At 46.5% G+C, this 17,505-nt stretch overlaps 6 protein-coding genes across 6 annotated transcripts; 2 read left to right on the top strand and 4 right to left on the bottom strand.

Moving 5' to 3' along the window:
* Positions 1–351: 351 nt before the first annotated feature.
* Positions 352–1,353, top strand: FSST1_006279 (uncharacterized protein; the record flags this gene model as incomplete). The annotated part of the gene is made up of 1 exon (XM_083232633.1): positions 352–1,353. The coding sequence occupies one exon, from the start codon at positions 352–354 to the stop codon at positions 1,351–1,353; it is 1,002 nt and encodes a 333-aa protein (XP_083089709.1).
* Positions 1,354–1,564: 211 nt separating this feature from the next.
* On the bottom strand, positions 1,565–4,727 carry FSST1_006278 (uncharacterized protein; the record flags this gene model as incomplete). The annotated part of the gene is made up of 2 exons (XM_083232632.1): positions 1,565–2,680; positions 2,733–4,727. 2 exons carry the CDS (start codon positions 4,725–4,727, stop codon positions 1,565–1,567), a joined length of 3,111 nt encoding a protein of 1,036 aa, XP_083089708.1.
* Positions 4,728–7,060: 2,333 nt separating this feature from the next.
* FSST1_006277 (E3 ubiquitin-protein ligase) lies at positions 7,061–9,471 on the bottom strand (the record flags this gene model as incomplete). The annotated part of the gene is made up of 2 exons (XM_083232631.1): positions 7,061–9,220; positions 9,277–9,471. The coding sequence occupies 2 exons, from the start codon at positions 9,469–9,471 to the stop codon at positions 7,061–7,063; spliced, it is 2,355 nt and encodes a 784-aa protein (XP_083089707.1).
* Positions 9,472–9,940: 469 nt separating this feature from the next.
* FSST1_006276 (uncharacterized protein) lies at positions 9,941–12,639 on the bottom strand (the record flags this gene model as incomplete). Its single annotated transcript, XM_083232630.1, has 6 exons — positions 9,941–10,107; positions 10,160–10,346; positions 10,397–10,636; positions 10,693–11,223; positions 11,273–12,137; positions 12,200–12,639. 6 exons carry the CDS (start codon positions 12,637–12,639, stop codon positions 9,941–9,943), a joined length of 2,430 nt encoding a protein of 809 aa, XP_083089706.1.
* A 501-nt stretch (positions 12,640–13,140) lies between these two features.
* FSST1_006275 (uncharacterized protein) lies at positions 13,141–13,830 on the top strand (the record flags this gene model as incomplete). Its single annotated transcript, XM_083232629.1, has 1 exon — positions 13,141–13,830. The coding sequence occupies one exon, from the start codon at positions 13,141–13,143 to the stop codon at positions 13,828–13,830; it is 690 nt and encodes a 229-aa protein (XP_083089705.1).
* A 129-nt stretch (positions 13,831–13,959) lies between these two features.
* Positions 13,960–15,857, bottom strand: FSST1_006274 (uncharacterized protein; the record flags this gene model as incomplete). The annotated part of the gene is made up of 4 exons (XM_083232627.1): positions 13,960–14,384; positions 14,457–14,602; positions 14,651–15,000; positions 15,054–15,857. 4 exons carry the CDS (start codon positions 15,855–15,857, stop codon positions 13,960–13,962), a joined length of 1,725 nt encoding a protein of 574 aa, XP_083089704.1.
* Positions 15,858–17,505: the final 1,648 nt, after the last annotated feature.

Here is a 17,505-nt window from a genome sequence, read left to right as displayed (position 1 = left end):
ACAGCGTCAGCTCACTACGATCGACATATTTTGACAAGGGAGATCAGAGTTCCTGATCAGCCGAGCCGTAAATTCTCCGACCCGCCCCCTTCGATCGCGTCATGCTGTCGTCAGCTCACTCTCGTGCTTGGTAAGGCTGCGTTTCTAGAAGCTCAAACCTTCCACCCTCAAACTCCCCTCAGGGTATTTGGAACATTGACGGTTGGAAGCATAAAAGTGGAAATTAGTTCTTAGACTTGTTATTTTTAAACCCTAAGGCTCAGGAGGCTATTCGTTCTGCTACCCGCCTTCCACTCTTCCCCTCTGCACCAACAAGATTCCATTGCATCTTCATCAACAATTTCCTATATCATGAATCTCAAACTACCTCTAGACGCAAGTGAACTTTTCGAAAAGGCATGGACTCAGCACTCCTCCGATATTGCCGAAGTATTGGCTTACGGTCTCAACAACACAACAGCAGAAGCTATTCAACAGACATGCGACAAGGCAACCGAAACATACGCAAAAGAGGTTTTGAACTGGCCGCATGGACGTCTAGCGAAACCAGACATTTTCAAGGTTGCCACTTCCGATTCTCAATTCAGAGACCTTGGTGACTGTACCGAGGCATTCGTCAGCCAACTTCGCGACATTTTGCACTCATCTCCCCCCAAAGCCCTGCCTGTGTTTCCATTCGCTTTCATCGCTGTTGATACAAACGAGTCACAAACCTTCGAAAGTGTCATCGTCATTCTTGCCTACAAGGCGCAAGGCAATTGGAGACTGGGGCATTGTTCTATTCCTATCCATCTTGAGCTTGGACAGGAGATTGAGAGCCTGCGAATGGGGGACATTACAGCTCAAGACATTCTTGACCAGTATTCCGATCCTAAACAACCGCGAGAGTGGAAGGATCACAATCACAATCCATCACCCAATACCAACGGATGGGCATTTGCGCTCTTCAGCACTGGAATCAAGGGAGCGCTTCCCTTGGAGGCTATGATTGATCCGGCAACAGACAAGGCCCAACCTTCTGAGGCAACGTTATACCTCGTGGCCGATCCAGAGAACAGCCAATTCAAAATGTCCAAGCAGAGAATGATTGAACTCTTCCCTGTCATCGCACGAGATGACAGGCGAAGAAGTTGGAGAACAAACAACATGAGACTTCACAATAAAGTATTCATTTACTGTGATAACGACAAGCCTAAAGAGAATGGAATCATCGTTGTACGAGCTGAATGGGATGGGGACATTGACAGAAACGATGAAGAACTAAAGGAGGCTTTTGGCAAGGCCAAAATTCAAGACTACAGAGTCCCAGCCGCCAAGGCTTTGGAGAAAGCATGTGAGCTAGCTGAGAATTAAACTACCCTTGGGTGGTTTGCTCTATTCACAAATAATATCCGAGCCATGTTCTGGTGCTATCGAAGATTTCATTTGTGAGAAAAGATCATACGCTCTGGCTAGAATGTTGAAGTGCGGTTTCAATTTGCGCCCTTTCAAAAGGTCGTGCTATCTCTTTGCAAAGCCTGGACTGTTTAAGTTGTCCAATGTGATATTAAAAAAATGAAATAGCTCAATAAATCAGGACTTGAGGAAAATGCGGTTCCGGTTCAGCGTACGTTTCTTTCAAGCAACGCCAACAGACTCTATCACCGTCAACGATGGCCGCAACGTGTTGTCGTCCTTGTTGGATCAAGATAGAAACCGCTGCAAGACGAGCCGCCCAGTTGTCTTTGGCTCTGAATATTCCCACACAAGGAGGAGGATCAAGAAGCTCCTCCCATGTGTCAAGCGAAACTGCATCGGCATCAGCCGGGAAATGGGGATCTGAACAGCCACATGTGAACGTGAGAGTATCAATGCCCTCTCTTTCCCTCTCCAGAACATCGATATCTGCCACCCATGTTCCCTTATCCTGTACCGATACGACTGACTCGAGCAGGAAGACCTCTTGGTCTATCTCGCCTGTCGTTTCCCAGTCAAGTGGCATCTTCCATGTTGTGAATGATAGGTGAAGGGAAGTTCCTCTAAGCATGTCCACGACACTGTTGTCGTACTTGAGGTGATCGATCAGTGACGGGTCATGCTGGGCTGGACGCACTCTGGGTTCGATGGGCGAGACCATGAATACCATACCAGCATTTCCTACATTACCAACCATGTGAGCGAGACCGAGTGTCGATGTATCCACACTTGGATCGCGAAGTAATATCTCGGCAACGAATATTGAGTTTTCATAGCACAGAGCGATGACTTCTGTTAAACGCGCCGGGTCGATATTGAGGTGGCCGGATTCGAACATGGCAACGCATGCGAATGAGTCCTGGCGGGTCATATCTTTCATATGATCCTCAACTGCAGTGGAAACTATCTTTTCATACCCGTCCATTCGTGAGTTAGTCGACATCAGGCCCAATATCGTTTTGATTGACGATGGGAGCCAGTGTGCCCTGAGTAGGTTTTGTTCAATGATGCGCAAAGAGACAGTGGCTCCTGGGAGCGTTTCGTATAGTTTATGGGCGACTTCCAAGGCTCGCATCCCAACTACCATCTCGGATGATTTTGGGAGGAGATTGGTCATGACATCGAAATAGCTCTGGAATCGGTTATGTCGCGGTTGTACCTCTGGTGAGTTCGTTCCTTTTCGTTTACGCTTCAGCCTTCGTTCTGGACCTGAGGCAGCCTGATTCTGTTTAGATAGATCAGCGAGAATACCATAACACCACTGTCATTGAACTTACACAGAGATAGGAGAGTAGATATCTTACGACTTTGTCTGATCTTGTCGAATCCGATATCCATTCCAACCCTCTTTGTATGTCGTAGTGACGTCTGATAGCTTCTCGAAGAATACTGAACCACTGACGCCCACCTCTCCTCTTGGTTCTGATTCGGAGGCCAAACCCGCCATAACCTCTGTTGTGACCACCGAGATAATCCATGAAGTCTTCCTGCTCTTCAGCTTCTTGAGAATCAGATAACTTGAATATTTGTGGTGGCTCATGCCAAGTGCGTACAAAGTGCTCATGATAAGGGTAACTGTGGAGAAAGCCCCTATGGTGAGTAATAAGCTCGCAGGCTTCTCCCCGTTCCGTGATGGCTCTAGCCCTTTCTTCCAACATTGAACGTGTCGTACTGTCGTCATCGTCAATTGGGCAATGAATCCACCTCATATAGCTAACTCGTCTATTGCTCCTCATGTTTTGGTCAGTCTCCTTTCGCGCGAGCTGAAGGTCGACAGGTTGAGTCGTGATCCATTCTGTATAGTCATATGACCCAATCTTCTTTGAATGCGAAATGACCACGTCTTGGACTTCGATACCAGCTTGAACGGAGACGTTTCGAAGCCATTCTATTCCAACCTCGACTTCGTCCTCTTGATTCATAGCACTGAAAAATGCTGGACTGCATAGACCAAAGAAGGCTATCTGAGTGGGTACTGATCCCTCAATCCCCAACAGAGTACCACCCCGTCTACAACCGTACTTTACAAGTCTCTCAGCAGTATCGTGCTGCTCAGGAGAAAGGTCAGTGACGGCATCGCAGATTCGTAACAGCCAGGACAGTTCGATCCGGCTGGATTGGGTAGTTCCACGTAGCCTATGGCCAAGTTGTTCAAACCATGCCATTCCGACACTCAGGCTTGTGTATGGCACGGCCCAGCTACCAAGTAATGATCCCAGCGCAAGAAGCCACATATCTGGCATACGTATCCGAGTGAATGCATCATTGCTTTTGACCTGGACGGGATCACCATAATACCTCAGGTGAGACAAGGCTAAAGACCAGCGGATAAAGCTATCGGATGGTGTTCCTTTGTACTCAAGTCCCAGACTTAGGACTGCAGAGTTCGGAATAAGGGTATCGTTGAAAGGGACCTTCTTTGCTTCTTTTTGAAAGACCAGAAGGTCCGGATACAGATGCCAAGCGTAGATTCCGGAAATGATTGACCGATCACAAGCTTGCTGGGGGCTATTGGCAAGTAGTTTCTCAAATACCTCCATGGCTCTTATCCAGGTTGTTGTGACCTTTTCGAACATCGAACTTCCCCCAGGGTAAGGGATTGCTATGTTCTCTGCAATAAGAGTGAACCTTGTCTTTTGCGAGGTCATCGCAAGGTCAGCTCTGCGTAGCCAGGAACGGGCACTAGCATCCCACGTCCTGATTTCAGCTCTGGTAATGTCCTGGTTGGATGCGACGACAGTGTTTGGGTTCAACATCTTCCCAGTCTCGAGAAGGAGCTGGATATTGCGTTTGCGTTGATCTATAAGCTCGGACCAGATAGAGACTGCTTTCTTCGCGTCAAAGGCATGAGCCAGCATACAGGTAAGAAGGAGAACACCGATTGCAGCGTCTCCTGATGTGGCTGCGGCCCAGATGCTTGTGCAATCAGCGCCTATGAAAGGTTGAAATGGGCCATCGTTATCGGTCCCGCGGGGGTTAATATCTGGTCTTGATAGAATCTCGCTCACACGATTGCCGTAGGCTTTACGCAGCAATGGTGTGTCTGGAATAATATCATTCAGAAGAAACCCCAGCTTGCAAGCTGTTTTATGTGTTTGTCCCGTTTCGGCCTCCTTTTTTCTCCTTATGGTTAACGCAGAACCCACAGGCTTGAACTCAGCCGATGGCTCGCACCGAAACAGCGTGAGATCAAGATTGACATTGACAAGCGCGGCAGTGTTCTCAACGGTGAAGGCGTTTAGGGCACTATTGATCTTCCCAATTGACGACATGATAATTGGTGAGCTAACGAAATATGGATGGGATGTGAGAAAACAGCAAAAGAGGTTGTTCTCGCCAAATAACTGTCAAATATGGGGTATTGGTTACCAATAGATGGTTGTTGAATACCTGAGGGCATTTATGTTAAGGTATGAATCTCTTCTCCTCATTCTCCTTCTTGTGTCTTTACTTCAGCTTATCTTTCTCTTCAAGGCAGATATTGAAGCGGGGGAGTACCCACAAGACAAGAGGCAACCGGCCAGGGGCTTGAAAATGGAACTAACATACGGATTAGGTACTCGTTGACAGGTTAAGTGCTCCTGATAGGACAGGCACTAACCCACACTTAGCTCCTCAGAGACATTATTTCACACCGCTTGGTACATTAGGGCGCTTCGATCTGCATTTGCTATCACGTTCAACTGAAGCTGGGCGTTAGCATGCGTCAGCGGCTTGATAGTAAAGCCCAAACAATACTGTCAATCGAAGACATGCCAAATACTACCGCCTATTAATTATTGAGGGAAAATGCCATTTCTTCAAATCAGTTTTTGTATGCGTTCCGATAGCCTAGCTAAGACGATTGTGCTTGTGTAAAACCTATGCTCTATATACCTTGCAAACTGAGTTCTCGTTTGCACTCCTCCAACACCTTATTCAACAGTTTCTCATTTTCCTTGATTGGAAACATTCTTGCTAAATCTAGAGATGTCTTTCCATTGCCATCCTTCTCTTCAAGAATCGAAGATAGAGTTTGAGCCCATCCCTCTCTCTCTTTGATTTTCAAATATCTTGTCGAGGGACTTCAACTTCGTGTTAGAGGCTGCTTCATGGAACGGAGTTTGACCATTTCGATCTGCTAGAGGCCACAAATCTGGATCAGTCTTATCAAAAAAAAAAAGAAAAAAAAGAACAAAAAGAGAAATAAGATCCAAGTTTTCTTCGTCTATGGCCTTTTTCTTGGAAAGACGCAATGTTTCAGTATTCAAAAGAGCCTTCAAGAGCTGTGGAGAGTCTTCCATGGCGGCTAGGTAAAGTGGCGTTGCGGGAGACTTGTCGACAACGTCGAGTCTTGCTCCATTCTCGATGAGCTTCGTAGAGAAATCAGCTGCCCTGAGGTAGCAGCTAAATGAAGTGATATCTGCCTAACTTGGGCCTTTGCATTGATTTCACATTCGTTTTTCGAGTAGTAAAGAGACAGTTGATGGATCATTCGCCATTGCAGCCAGATGAAGAGGCATTCGCCCCTGAAGATTGGTCGCCCTGCCATCAGCCCCACTGTCGAGAAGCAACTTGACCAAATATTCCCATCACTAACTACTCCGCGCGTGCTTCACATCCACCATGCTTTCCAGAAAACTCTCCATGGGTATAGGGACTGTTTAAACGACCCCTAACAACCTGTGGCATTACAGTAAATTTTGCTGAACGAGAACAGAAATCAAATGAGTAGACTTCTTCACAGCCAAGCCAAGCGGAAACGAAGTGCCATTGAGAGTAAGAACTGGGTCGTTTTGACAGACCCGCTACGCACTGCGTCTTCGAAGGCAGTCTAGATAAAATCACTCTCAGTTCCTATGACCTGGCGCCGCCGTCCAAAGCCTGATCCATGACGATCAACTCCATTTCTTAGGAGAAGCTGAACCATAACCTTTTGGCCGTTTCGTATGCTATGGGATAAAGCTGATTCCGTTCTACAGAGTTTGCATTTGCCCCATGTTGAATAAGAAACTCTGCTGCCAATCTGTCCCTACGCTCTGTCACCGTCGTGAGATATGCAATCCGATCATCACTGGGCCGCTCGAGGTCGACAAGAAATTGTGCAAGTTCCAAGTGGTGTCCTTGAAACGCCAGATGCGCTGGGTGTTACTTCGTATTACCTCCTCATCTTTGGCCATGTGTTGCCTCAAGCTTGACGACGGGGCACAAAGCTCTACGTCTCCGTAACTTATAGAACGTCTCACTAGATCTCCCATACGAAGCCGTGTAGCCCTGTGAACGAGAAGATTCACTAAGCCGATATCCCCTTGGTCAGCAATTCGGTAAACATCCCATCATCAGCTGTCCGGACAGTGGAACAATCGCCCCAGAAGAAAGTCCCAGTGCCTCAAGCGTCTGAACGAAAGGCGCAGATAGACCATATAGTGAAATATATCTGTAGCGCGAAATAAAAAGTTCAATATTAGAAGAAAAAGTATATTACGGTGCCTAGCTACAGTTACTAAGAGCATATAGTTATCTTGATCTGTATACATTACTATTCACATTTTCATTACTTATGTAGATGGTGTTGCAAATAACGTTCTTGAAACTTTGCCTACTTATCGTTCAATCTGAGCATTTATTAATTGCGGATATTTCCATGTAGCCTCCTCATATGCTCATAGCAGGTTGCGCCGACATCAAATGTAGCCAGGCATACCCAGCAAATATGACATTTACATCCCTGGCAAGTCATATGATTGCAGCCATCGGTCTTCTCCATGGATGTTTCGCATCTAGGACAATCTTGAATACCCAACTCTTGCTTTACCTTGTTTAGGGCCTGGAGGCCACCAGTGGAATCTCCCTGATACTGCGCACAGGTGACGCCAGGATGAGAGGCGTGGCATGCTGTGCAAATGAAGGTCAGACACTTGTCACAGGTAAAAGTTGCTAGCTGCTTCTTCTGCTTTGAGGCAACACGGTATACCTGAGAACAATCAGGGGTGGGGCAACATCGTAATTGGTCTGGATGGCGTTTGACAAAAGACAGAAAGGATGCTTCCAGGATACCCTCGAACATCTCCGATAAGAGAAGATTGCGGATTTCGACAAGCTCAAATACCTTGCCACACTGTCCTGAGTCTCCCTGGCAGGTGATGCAAAAATTCGCTAAATCTGATGATGCCGATTGACACATGTTGACGAAGCATAGACCGCAGTAGGTATGATTGCAAGAGGTTTTGATCGGCTCATCAGCTTCACATAAACAAATAGGGCAATCCGTCTCCCACAATAGAGGCTTCGGAGAGAATCCTTTCTGCCTGCGGGCCACGATACGTTTAGCATTCGTAAAGTCATTGGTAGATCCCTGAATGGTAATAGACCTCGATTCTCGGTCAAACAGCACCTTGTCGCCTCCTAGTTGTGACTTGAGTGCTTTGAGCCCCCCGTCCAAGGCCCACCGGAACTCGTTCTCCTGGTCGAGAAGAATATAATGAACAGCCGAAGTTGTCTCTTTGATGAGACGATCCAAAGCTTCCGTTGCCAGGGCTTGACGTGCTTCAGCACCAAAGACACGAAATTGGAAAGACCGCACGTCACGAATAATAACGACGCCCAACTCCTCCTCAACCATTTTGAGTCTTTTGTAGGATTCTTGACTGATCTTGTGTCCTGGATATAGGAGAGGCTGCCCGTCTAGCCTCATCACGTTGCCGTCAAGAATGAGATCGAGTTCCTGTTTTGCTTTCGCAACCGACTGGCGGTCTCTACCTTCGAGCTTGAGGACGCGATAGAAGCCACGTGGAGGAGAGACAAAGAATTGGATATACTGGCGACTCCAGGAGCCTTTGTGAGTGTTGATTCCCTGCTGAACAACGTCGTATACGCGTGTCGATACCCGAAACCTCACCGAGGTGACAATCTCGACAAAAAGCTTACTCGACTGACAGAATGGTAACGGCTTTCCGTCTAGGGCCGATGCAGCAAGTTTGGCTTGAGACTCTTCCAGAAATGTCGCCCGGGCCTTGATTCGCTTCCCTGTGGATATGTCGGAAATCTCCCATCTCTCAAGTGGCCCAAACTCATAAAGCATAGACTGAATTAGGGTTGAATCAATTTCCGTGTCAGGAACATAACTCATTTCTCCCATTTCAATTCGTCGCGGCCTGTCCGGCTTGGGAATAGCCTGGATGATATCCTCCTCCTCGATAGTCTTACCCAAGCCCGTTAATTTTATCATCCAGCTAATTCCACTCTCCAGATTCTGTTGCCGGACGGGGGAGTGAGCCATGACTTTCGATCCGTTCACTTTCACTTTTCCAGTACGAAGCTTCTGTTGAACCTTGAAAGCGATATGGTTATTCCTGTAGAAGAGGTACACTGTTCGGGTTGGTCGATGCCACGAACACTGCACTTGACTGCAATCAACTTGACGAAGGTTGGACCCCCTTGGCAGTGGAACAGGTATCGTAGCTACCTCGAGATCTCTCAATGTGATACACGTGCCTAGCTTTCTGCAGGCCTCGTGTGAGAAAAATGGATCTTTGACCTTGACCACAGCGGTGCATTTCGTAACAGCAGCGTTTTTCGTGAGGCGCACGTCATGTTGCGATATAGTCAAACCCACGTCTGAGAGCAAACATGTGATGGATTGGACCGAGGAATCGCCCGGCAGGTTGCTGATGCGAATGGCGGAAAAGTCAGAGGGTAGAGATACTCGAGTAGTGGTTGCTCCATCACCGAACTCGGCCCATGCTCCTCCAAATTCTCGGATCGAATCGTCAGTGGACTCGTCGTCCTGCAGCAACTCTATCAGTATTTCGTAAGATGGCTGGCAGATTGAATCAACCGTACCCTTGAGGTTGTTGCTTTTCCGCCTCCTTTCGTACCCTCATGCAAGAAAGTGCAAGTCTCTCCCTTTTTACAAAACCCTTTAGCAAAGAACCGGCATTGTTTCCGTGGTCGTTGCACTGGGGTCGGGTGTAGCGGCAGTTGACGTTGAGGCTGGTCTTGAGGTTGGGGAGCCTCGCGAGTAAAGAGGTTACCCATGTGGAGTGATAACGAGGGAAACGAAAGGCTGGAGAGCGCCGATACTTAAGAGTAGATGATACTCTTTCTAGAGAAGCAAGAATATGGAGTGGAACCAGTCATAAAACAAAGTGGCAGCTTGGTCACTAATATAGCCCGTATTGCTGCAGGAGGCCGACCATTGCCCCCTCCTTTGTACCACGCGGCCAATTAGTTTTCCCGTGGAGATAATCTCACTGTTATAATATGAAGAAAGTTATATAGTAGTAGTTGGCGTCAAGGCGCGCGGTTGATCAAAAGAGATTATCATGTGGTGATCTTAGCGTGTGGCAGGGTGTTCTGGTTCACACTACTGGTCCCCAAACCACAGTGACCACTTGGTCAGATTCGATCCTTATCTACATTATACCAGTGGAGTTTTCAAGTGATGAACAAGTCGTCATTGAGTTTACATGGACAGATAGATACAGAGGGTATTGCCTGTTCAATCTTATATCCATGTTGTATCCGTATCCGTCTTCGTTATCCTTTGTCTAATCTCATTAAGTTTCGAAGACCATAGCAACATTTGAGACTCCTTGGCGAAGTTTATAGTGAAAGTATTAGTATCATCATTATCGTCGGAACCTCTCCACGCCACTCTGCACTTATACGATCCTGCGAAGGTTAACACAACAATAGGAATAAAATAAAACGGAGTCGACCATACCAGCTTCTGATATAGTCACGATATCAGTGATGTTCATTGAGAATATTCGCCCTTTGAGTTGTAGTTTTGTTTGTTGATTTGTGGGAACAACCTTTTTCTTCCTAAAAAGGAAACCTGTTCGTGAAGCTACACTGGGTTTCACTTCTTTACAAAGGATAAAAATCTCTTGGAAAAGATAGGCGCGGTACTGTCAGGATATCAGTCAACCATCTCTCATATTTCAACAAAAGAACTTACAGGATTAGTTACTTTGCCCTTCGTGATGCTGAGTAAATCGAAAAGAAGCAAGTTGCCAAATTGGTCGCGTCTGTGTCCTTTCCAATCTTCGATACGATTGTCCAAGTCTGTTAGAAGCTCTCGATTCTCTTCATTCTTAAGAGCCTCTGCTATAGTTGCACCAGCTTGATGAAGTGATCGCTTGGCCATCATGATGTCTTTCGTCTGTGAAGTATTCATGGATTCTTGACTTCCAAGGTACTACCATCCATTAGCAAACAAATTAATAGTCGTTAAACCATTTGTATATACGTTACCTCTAAGAACGAAGTGTATTTTGCTATCCTTTGACCCGGAAGTGGTATGATTTTCAAACACTGTGTCAGTAGATTCATCGACTCTTCACCACCGCTGAAAGGCTTTTTTTCAAGCCAGGAACGTAGCTTGGTCCTGGCCGACACCTCGTTAGCGATGAACAATACCTCTGCTTGGACATGTGTAAAATATATTCTAAAGACCGGATTCCACGTATTCTCTTCTTGAGGCACAAAAAGGTTTCTTTCCATTTTCACCAACATGGTAATGTGCAGGTCGACCAGACTTTCCACTCGGCCAAAAATGTTGGCCACATCATCAGGAGGGAAGCCATAGCCGTCCAGCTGGGTTTTTATGTTGGCGAGCTCCATCATTTGACGAACAAGATGGTGCTGCTCTGAGAGGAACTCCTCCACAGCCTCCGTTGAATCACCATGTAGCTGAAAGCGATTGTAACTTGTATGACTATCGTCGTTATTAACAACACCGGCATCTACAAGTTTTTCGACAATCAAAGATACGACAGATATAACCTGGCAACCAATCAGTCACTTTTCAGACGGTAAGTGCGATTCGACAGACCTTTGAAAATTGATAAGGGCTGTTTCCTGCGAGGTCTGCAACTGTAAATAAGCGGCTTGTTTCTATTTCCAGAACCTTATGACAGTATTGCACAAACCAGGCTATGGCAGCTTTCGAAGCGGAAGAATAATTGTTATAGTTCCATCGGGCCAACGGCATGGGAAAGTTGATGGTTTTATCCGGCTCAATATCTATTCGTGAGTCCAATGATTGTAGTAGGATAATGAGTGGATAGCCTTGACGCAAAACAGCCCATAGAGCATGAAATGTGTCCTCATAACCATCAACTTCATTGAAATATTCGTCAATCCCTGGGAGATGACGCATCTGCTGTAAGATGTCTAGACATTTGACCAATAAAGGTCTCTCAGTTGCGGATTGAGGTTCTTCAGTAATAACAAGTGTGTCATTTCCAAAGTCGTAATGTTGGGCATTGGTGAGATCCTCTTGATATACTGGCAGTGCAATGACTGACATGATGGAAATATCACCGAGGCTCATGCCTGAGAATACCGACCAGGAGTTAGATCGTGCAACTGAGCTTCGAAACGAAAAGTCCATAGTATCTCGCTGTGCGCGACGATATGCTCTTGAAGCCTCCAAATCATCTTCAAAATCGAATTTTGATATGTCAATGGTCGAGTCCGTTTCAGCAATTGATGGCTGTGATTTCTCAGATCCGATGTTTTGTGGGGTAACATCGGTAAACGATAAGAAGCTCATCCGTCTGGAAGCAATGGTCTGGGCATCTAATGATTCTTCCAGGTTCAATAACCGACGGGATAAAGAATGGTTGCTCTCTAGGAGAAGGTTGATGTTAGATGAGAGTTGCTCATGGTGCTGAGTTGCGGATCGATCAGAGTCACTGAAAAGGTAAGTTAGTAAGACTCGGTGAATTGAAATGAATGAGATGTGGGCGAGTAAGACCTTTTTAGAATCATCAAAACAAGGGTCATTGAGCTTTTAAAGCCTTGCAACCTGGTGAGAAGTGCAGTGAAAGTGCTTTCTTTGCGCACCCATCGCAACCGGGTACGAATTGGTATTCCCTCACTCTCATTTTTGGGCGACAGCAACCGCAGCTCTTCCTGAAGGTCGGAGAAAAGAAGAACACCATCTGTAAGAACGGTGATGACTTGATTGACACCAATCAATGCTGCATTCCGGGTATGCACAGAAGACAGATTGTTGGTCACGTTTTGAAGCCCACTGAGGATGATTTCAATACTCTGCACTTCCGAGTAGACATGAGCGGCCACAGGTGGGGTGTCTCTCGCGGCGGAGACGTATGGCCTAAGAAACTTGGCAGCCTCGACGGTAATGGAGATAAGTCCAGCGATTGAAGCGGCGACACTGAGAGGATCGGCCATTGTTGATTGAAGATGAAGGATTGAAGAATGGGCGGCATCAAGAGGTAGCCTGGCCTAGCCTGATTTGAGGCTGTGCTGACAGGACCATTGAGTGATCAACTCATGACCCGTAATTCAGCCGCACCTGTGATGAAACTCAATCAACGTCTGAAATAAGCGATAAACGACTTTTTGGCGATATCGTTGTATCTGGTATTGAACCTTATGCTGCACTTTCTTCTTGGACCAAAGCGTTGGCATCTTCGGTCGCTGCAGATCGGTAGCCGATTCGTCGGTCGTCAGGAAGGTTCATAACCCTGTCTGTTGGTTGTTGTAATATGCAGTTGGTTGAATGCTTTAATGCATTGACATGACATAGAGATTGAAAGCCTGTAGCAACCAACGGACCGAGTCTTCTGCTCTTTCCCACTGTAAATACCTGACCAACCCCGCTTGCTTTTAACAGGCACCAACTCATTTTGCTATCTTCCCATCCCCATCTATTCCCCAAACTGGCCCTCAATGTTTACACAAAGGACCTTCGTTATTTTACTCGCTATCCTCTTCGTGGTTTTTCTTTACGACTCTTATGGGCCAGGACTAGACTTTTTCACACCCGATTTCGAGCCAGAGCGAGAGCCAAGAATACACGCGTTGGAAGATGCCTATGATGGTTACTGTCCTGACGCAGATATAAACGACTTTGGAAGAATTCATTTCCCTCGTTCCGATTTCGTTGACACCCATGGCGCCATAGCAAATGGATGGCCCGCGAAAGGCGGTTATTACAGCCTCAAATGCTCGTTAGCAGAACTCGACTTCCTCGGTCTCGATCGCTACAATCCCACGAATAGATCAGAGAACATTGAAGAAGAAGAGGCCTGGTGCGCCAGGCTACGTCAGTTGCGCGCCAAATACTATCGCAGCATCTGTGATGCCTTCCCAAACGGAAATTATGGTGAAGAGAAACCACGGGTATATGTTGGTTGGCCTGTTGATGGAGGTGTGTGGGCTCTGCAGGCAACAAGATTTAACGCAACCGTTCGCGGACTGGGAAGGATTGATAATGCATTCACAATGGAAGAGCGCTGGCAAAAGATCAAGGAATACGGGGGAACGTTTTATGGTGAGCCGAAGGATTGTCCCTATCTTGATCTTGATGGCTCCAAGGAACCTGTGATCAAGAAACCTGATTGGGGGCACCTATGTTAGTTTGTCCGTCTATTACTTGTGGCAGTTTTGATAGTCTCATATTCAGGACAATACACTGTACATCAATCAGTGGCATACAATGAAGAGCCTTTCTTCTCACATAAAACTTCAGTGTCCCTGTGATTACTATCAACCTGTTTTTACATTCCTCACCACTTCCGTGGTCGGAGCTGCGTGGTTATCACGTCCATCGTTCTGGTCATCCCCCTTGAGGATGATATCGTCAACCAAGAAACTAGCGCCCAAACACAAAGCCATCAAAGGCACAGTGATGATGAAAATGACCCTGAACCCCTGCATTCTTGCGTCTAAGATGGCACCCATGTGTTGTTCAGTACTTGCATCCTGGACTGACCATGTACCATCTAGAACACTGTCGCGAAGCCAGTCCGGAATGGTCTTGTTCTTCTGTAGAGCTTTGTCTAATACGGCGTAATGTACAGCTGTAGAGATTGCTATTCCGACAACACCGCCCAATGAGCGGAAGACGTTGCGAGTTCCGGTCGCTACAGCACGATCTTCGTCTGCCGAGTTGGCCTGGAGAGCCACTAGACCTACCTCAGTGTTAGTTAATGTATTCAAAAAGCAAGCAACGTAGTATGGTTGAGCATCAGGGCCTTACTCACCTGGCTGGTGAACCCACCCTATTCCCGCGCCTTCAACAGCCAGGACTGCAATATAGACTGCGATATGGGTGTCTTGGTTAAAGAGAAGTTTGAGGCCAGCACCAAGAGTCCAAACTGTGAATCCAGCTCGGAGAATAGGCATGTACCTAAGAACACATCAGTAAACCGTCTGTCTTCTCACGAGTAGTACTTGCCTGGCGTATTTGGCCATCAGAGGCCCGGAGGCAGCACCAGCTATTCCCTGAGCAATCAAGAATGGCACAATCAACGTGGCGCTCTTCAATGGTGAAAACCCACAAACAGTCTGATAGTAAAGCGGAACAAAGTACTGGGTTGATTGCCAAGCAAAATCATGAAGGAAACCTGTAAGAATGAGCACTGACGGGGACCTCTGCTTGAAAAGTCGTAAAGGAATAATTGGGATCTTTGCAAAGAAGGCTTCGATGACGATGAAGACAAGAAGCATCACAACCCCAATTATTAGCATCGAGATGGTCTTGACGTTCTCCCATGCCCACATACTTCCTCCCGAGTTGATAGAGATCTGCATATCTAATTAGGACACGACAGTTGTTTGCTATTATCAAGGAAACTCACCACGGTCAGGACGATCCCAGCAATGGAAGCCAGTACTCCCCACCAGTCAATCTTTTGAATCTTTTCTTTCAAGCTCCCCGAGACTGGTTTCAGTGGGAGCAGAAGTATAAGCAAAACAAAGCAGACAGCGCCCATGATGGCAGGGACCCAGAATACCCATCTCCATCCATCAGTAGTTATCTGAATCAGCCCCGCAGCAACGAATGGACCCGAAGCCGCTCCAGTGCCGACAGCGAGACTGATGAACCCTTGATACTTGCCTCTGGATCTTAAACTGACCAGATCACTCACGATGATAGCGACTGAAGAGCTTATCCCACCACCGCCGATACCGCTGATGGTACGACATACGTACAACCAAACTGGCGCACGAGCGAAACCGCATAGAACGCCACCAATGACTATGCAACCCATTGAGAATAGCAACACTGGTTTTCGTCCTGTGATATCTGAGATTCTGCCATATAGTGGTTGGAATGAAAGTTGGCCTAGCAGGTAAGATGTTCCAACCCATGTAACTGTCGGACCTGTGTCAAGAGCTTCAGATATGGTAGGTAGAGACGTTGCAACTGAGTTCATGTCCAGGTACGATATTAAGTAGCAGAAACAAAGACAGAGGTAAGCTAGAACGAGGCGGAAGAATGGTAAGCGTTGGGATTGATCTTCAAGTTCGACTTTGGCGGAGTCTTGTTCGAGATCCGACCGGGTTGGTTGTTTCAAAGACTCAGTTTTGTGAGTTTTGTTCTCGTCAGGAACACCAGACCCATATTGGCCCGGATTTCGTACATGTTCAATTTCGCCCATTGTCTTTGTCAGGTGAAGATTTCAAGTTTCTCGAGATCGAAGTTGGAGGAGCAGGAATTGTCTGATGCTACCGACAAACAAATCTTGCCAAGTACCATGATACCATAAGCAGAGCCTCGGCACTCTCAATACTAATTATGAACGGAAATCACGGCATTTAGATTGATCGAATGTCGAATGAGCGAGGCTGGAAGATTGTTTTTACGATGCCAAGCATCTCGTTGGTAAGACCCCTCACGAGGCAGATCCAAGTTGCTGACATCTAACAAACCCATTCAAGGTTGCAAACACCAAATCGAACCTCGGCAGACACCTTATTCTAGATCTTGCCTACTAGAATGCGTTGAATGTGTCGTACACTAGTTCGCTGTCCTGGCAATGGAAAGAGTATGTAACATTTCACGGTTGACGCATTTATGCACTTCAACAAGGTCAAATCATCAATGGAGCAAGCCCAGGGAAGCTTAAATACAAGAGTCTTTATTTGGAACGAGCCGTTTGTTTTAAGTCCAGTTAATGGGCCGTCATCTTGAGTCCCTCGGATGGCCCAAAATTGCAGTGAGAAAACCGTTCGCTGTCGTTGCCCGTTTCTTTAGGTCTTTCTGTTAATAATGTGGTTGTTGAAAGATGCAACCAAGCGGATAATAGAAATATAGATGTCTGAGGTTAAATTTGCAGTGAAAAAAACTAGTTCGCTTTTAGGCGGGTGTAACTTCAGAAGTCTAGACGACCGTCTTGTGTGTGGTTAAAATTGCAGTGAAGGTATGCAACCTTAGCCATAGCGTTGCTAGGATGTAAGTACCACAACCTTCCGAAGCTTAGGGTTTCAACACTGGCTCTGGCATGTTGCGTCAGGCAGAATCACGCGTGAGGTTAAAATTGCAGTGAACTAGCCAACCAGAACGAGGGAATGCCTACTATAACTCCTGTGCAGTCCCCGGTTTTGCGGTTTTGCAGATCTGCCATTGGCCAAAATGAGTTGCAGAATGCAAGAAAGTGGTTTTTTTAGTAGATAATACCGGGTATAGAATCGGTATCGAAACGGTCTCGTGTGGTGTTAATATTGCTGAAATAATGTTGGTGGCCGTGTTCACTTCTCCCGGGTAATGTGGTGATCACAACACACGACCAGCAGTTTCTCCTGGTTTCATCTATGATGAAGACAGTGGTGACTGTAGTGAAGAATTCATTCCGCAATGGCCTAATGGCCTTGAGTTGTATGTAACCCCTCTATTGAAATCACCAAAAACAGTGAGTTTTATAAAATATGTCATCAGTCTACTAATCACATCGACTAGTGAGATGTGCGTTCCAGGTTTATGTAGTTCAATTTATCGTATCCATATCAATTACAGAGACCAACAAAATGTGGTCTTGGTAAGAAAGTACTACTCCCAGAAGGCTGGCAAGTCAGACCGGTGTTGCAGAGCCGTATAGTGTCCGTACAAGCAAGTCTATGGGGAGGTTAAATTTGCAGTGAAGCAAGGCAGCAATAGTCAACTTTGGCGTTGATCCACTATCCCCTTCGACTAACTTCGGATATCTCAAGGTCTCGCGTATGGTTAAAATTGCAGTGAAAGGTCGTTGAGGCTCTGCGACAATTGAGGTTGTTGATTTGGCGGCCCCTTTCTTAGACGGTCTCAGTCTA

This window comes from Fusarium sambucinum, chromosome I (assembly GCF_050947815.1).
Source record: "Fusarium sambucinum isolate potato_lamoka chromosome I, whole genome shotgun sequence".
NCBI lineage: Eukaryota > Fungi > Ascomycota > Sordariomycetes > Hypocreales > Nectriaceae > Fusarium > Fusarium sambucinum.
This window is presented reverse-complemented; position numbering and strand designations above follow the sequence as displayed.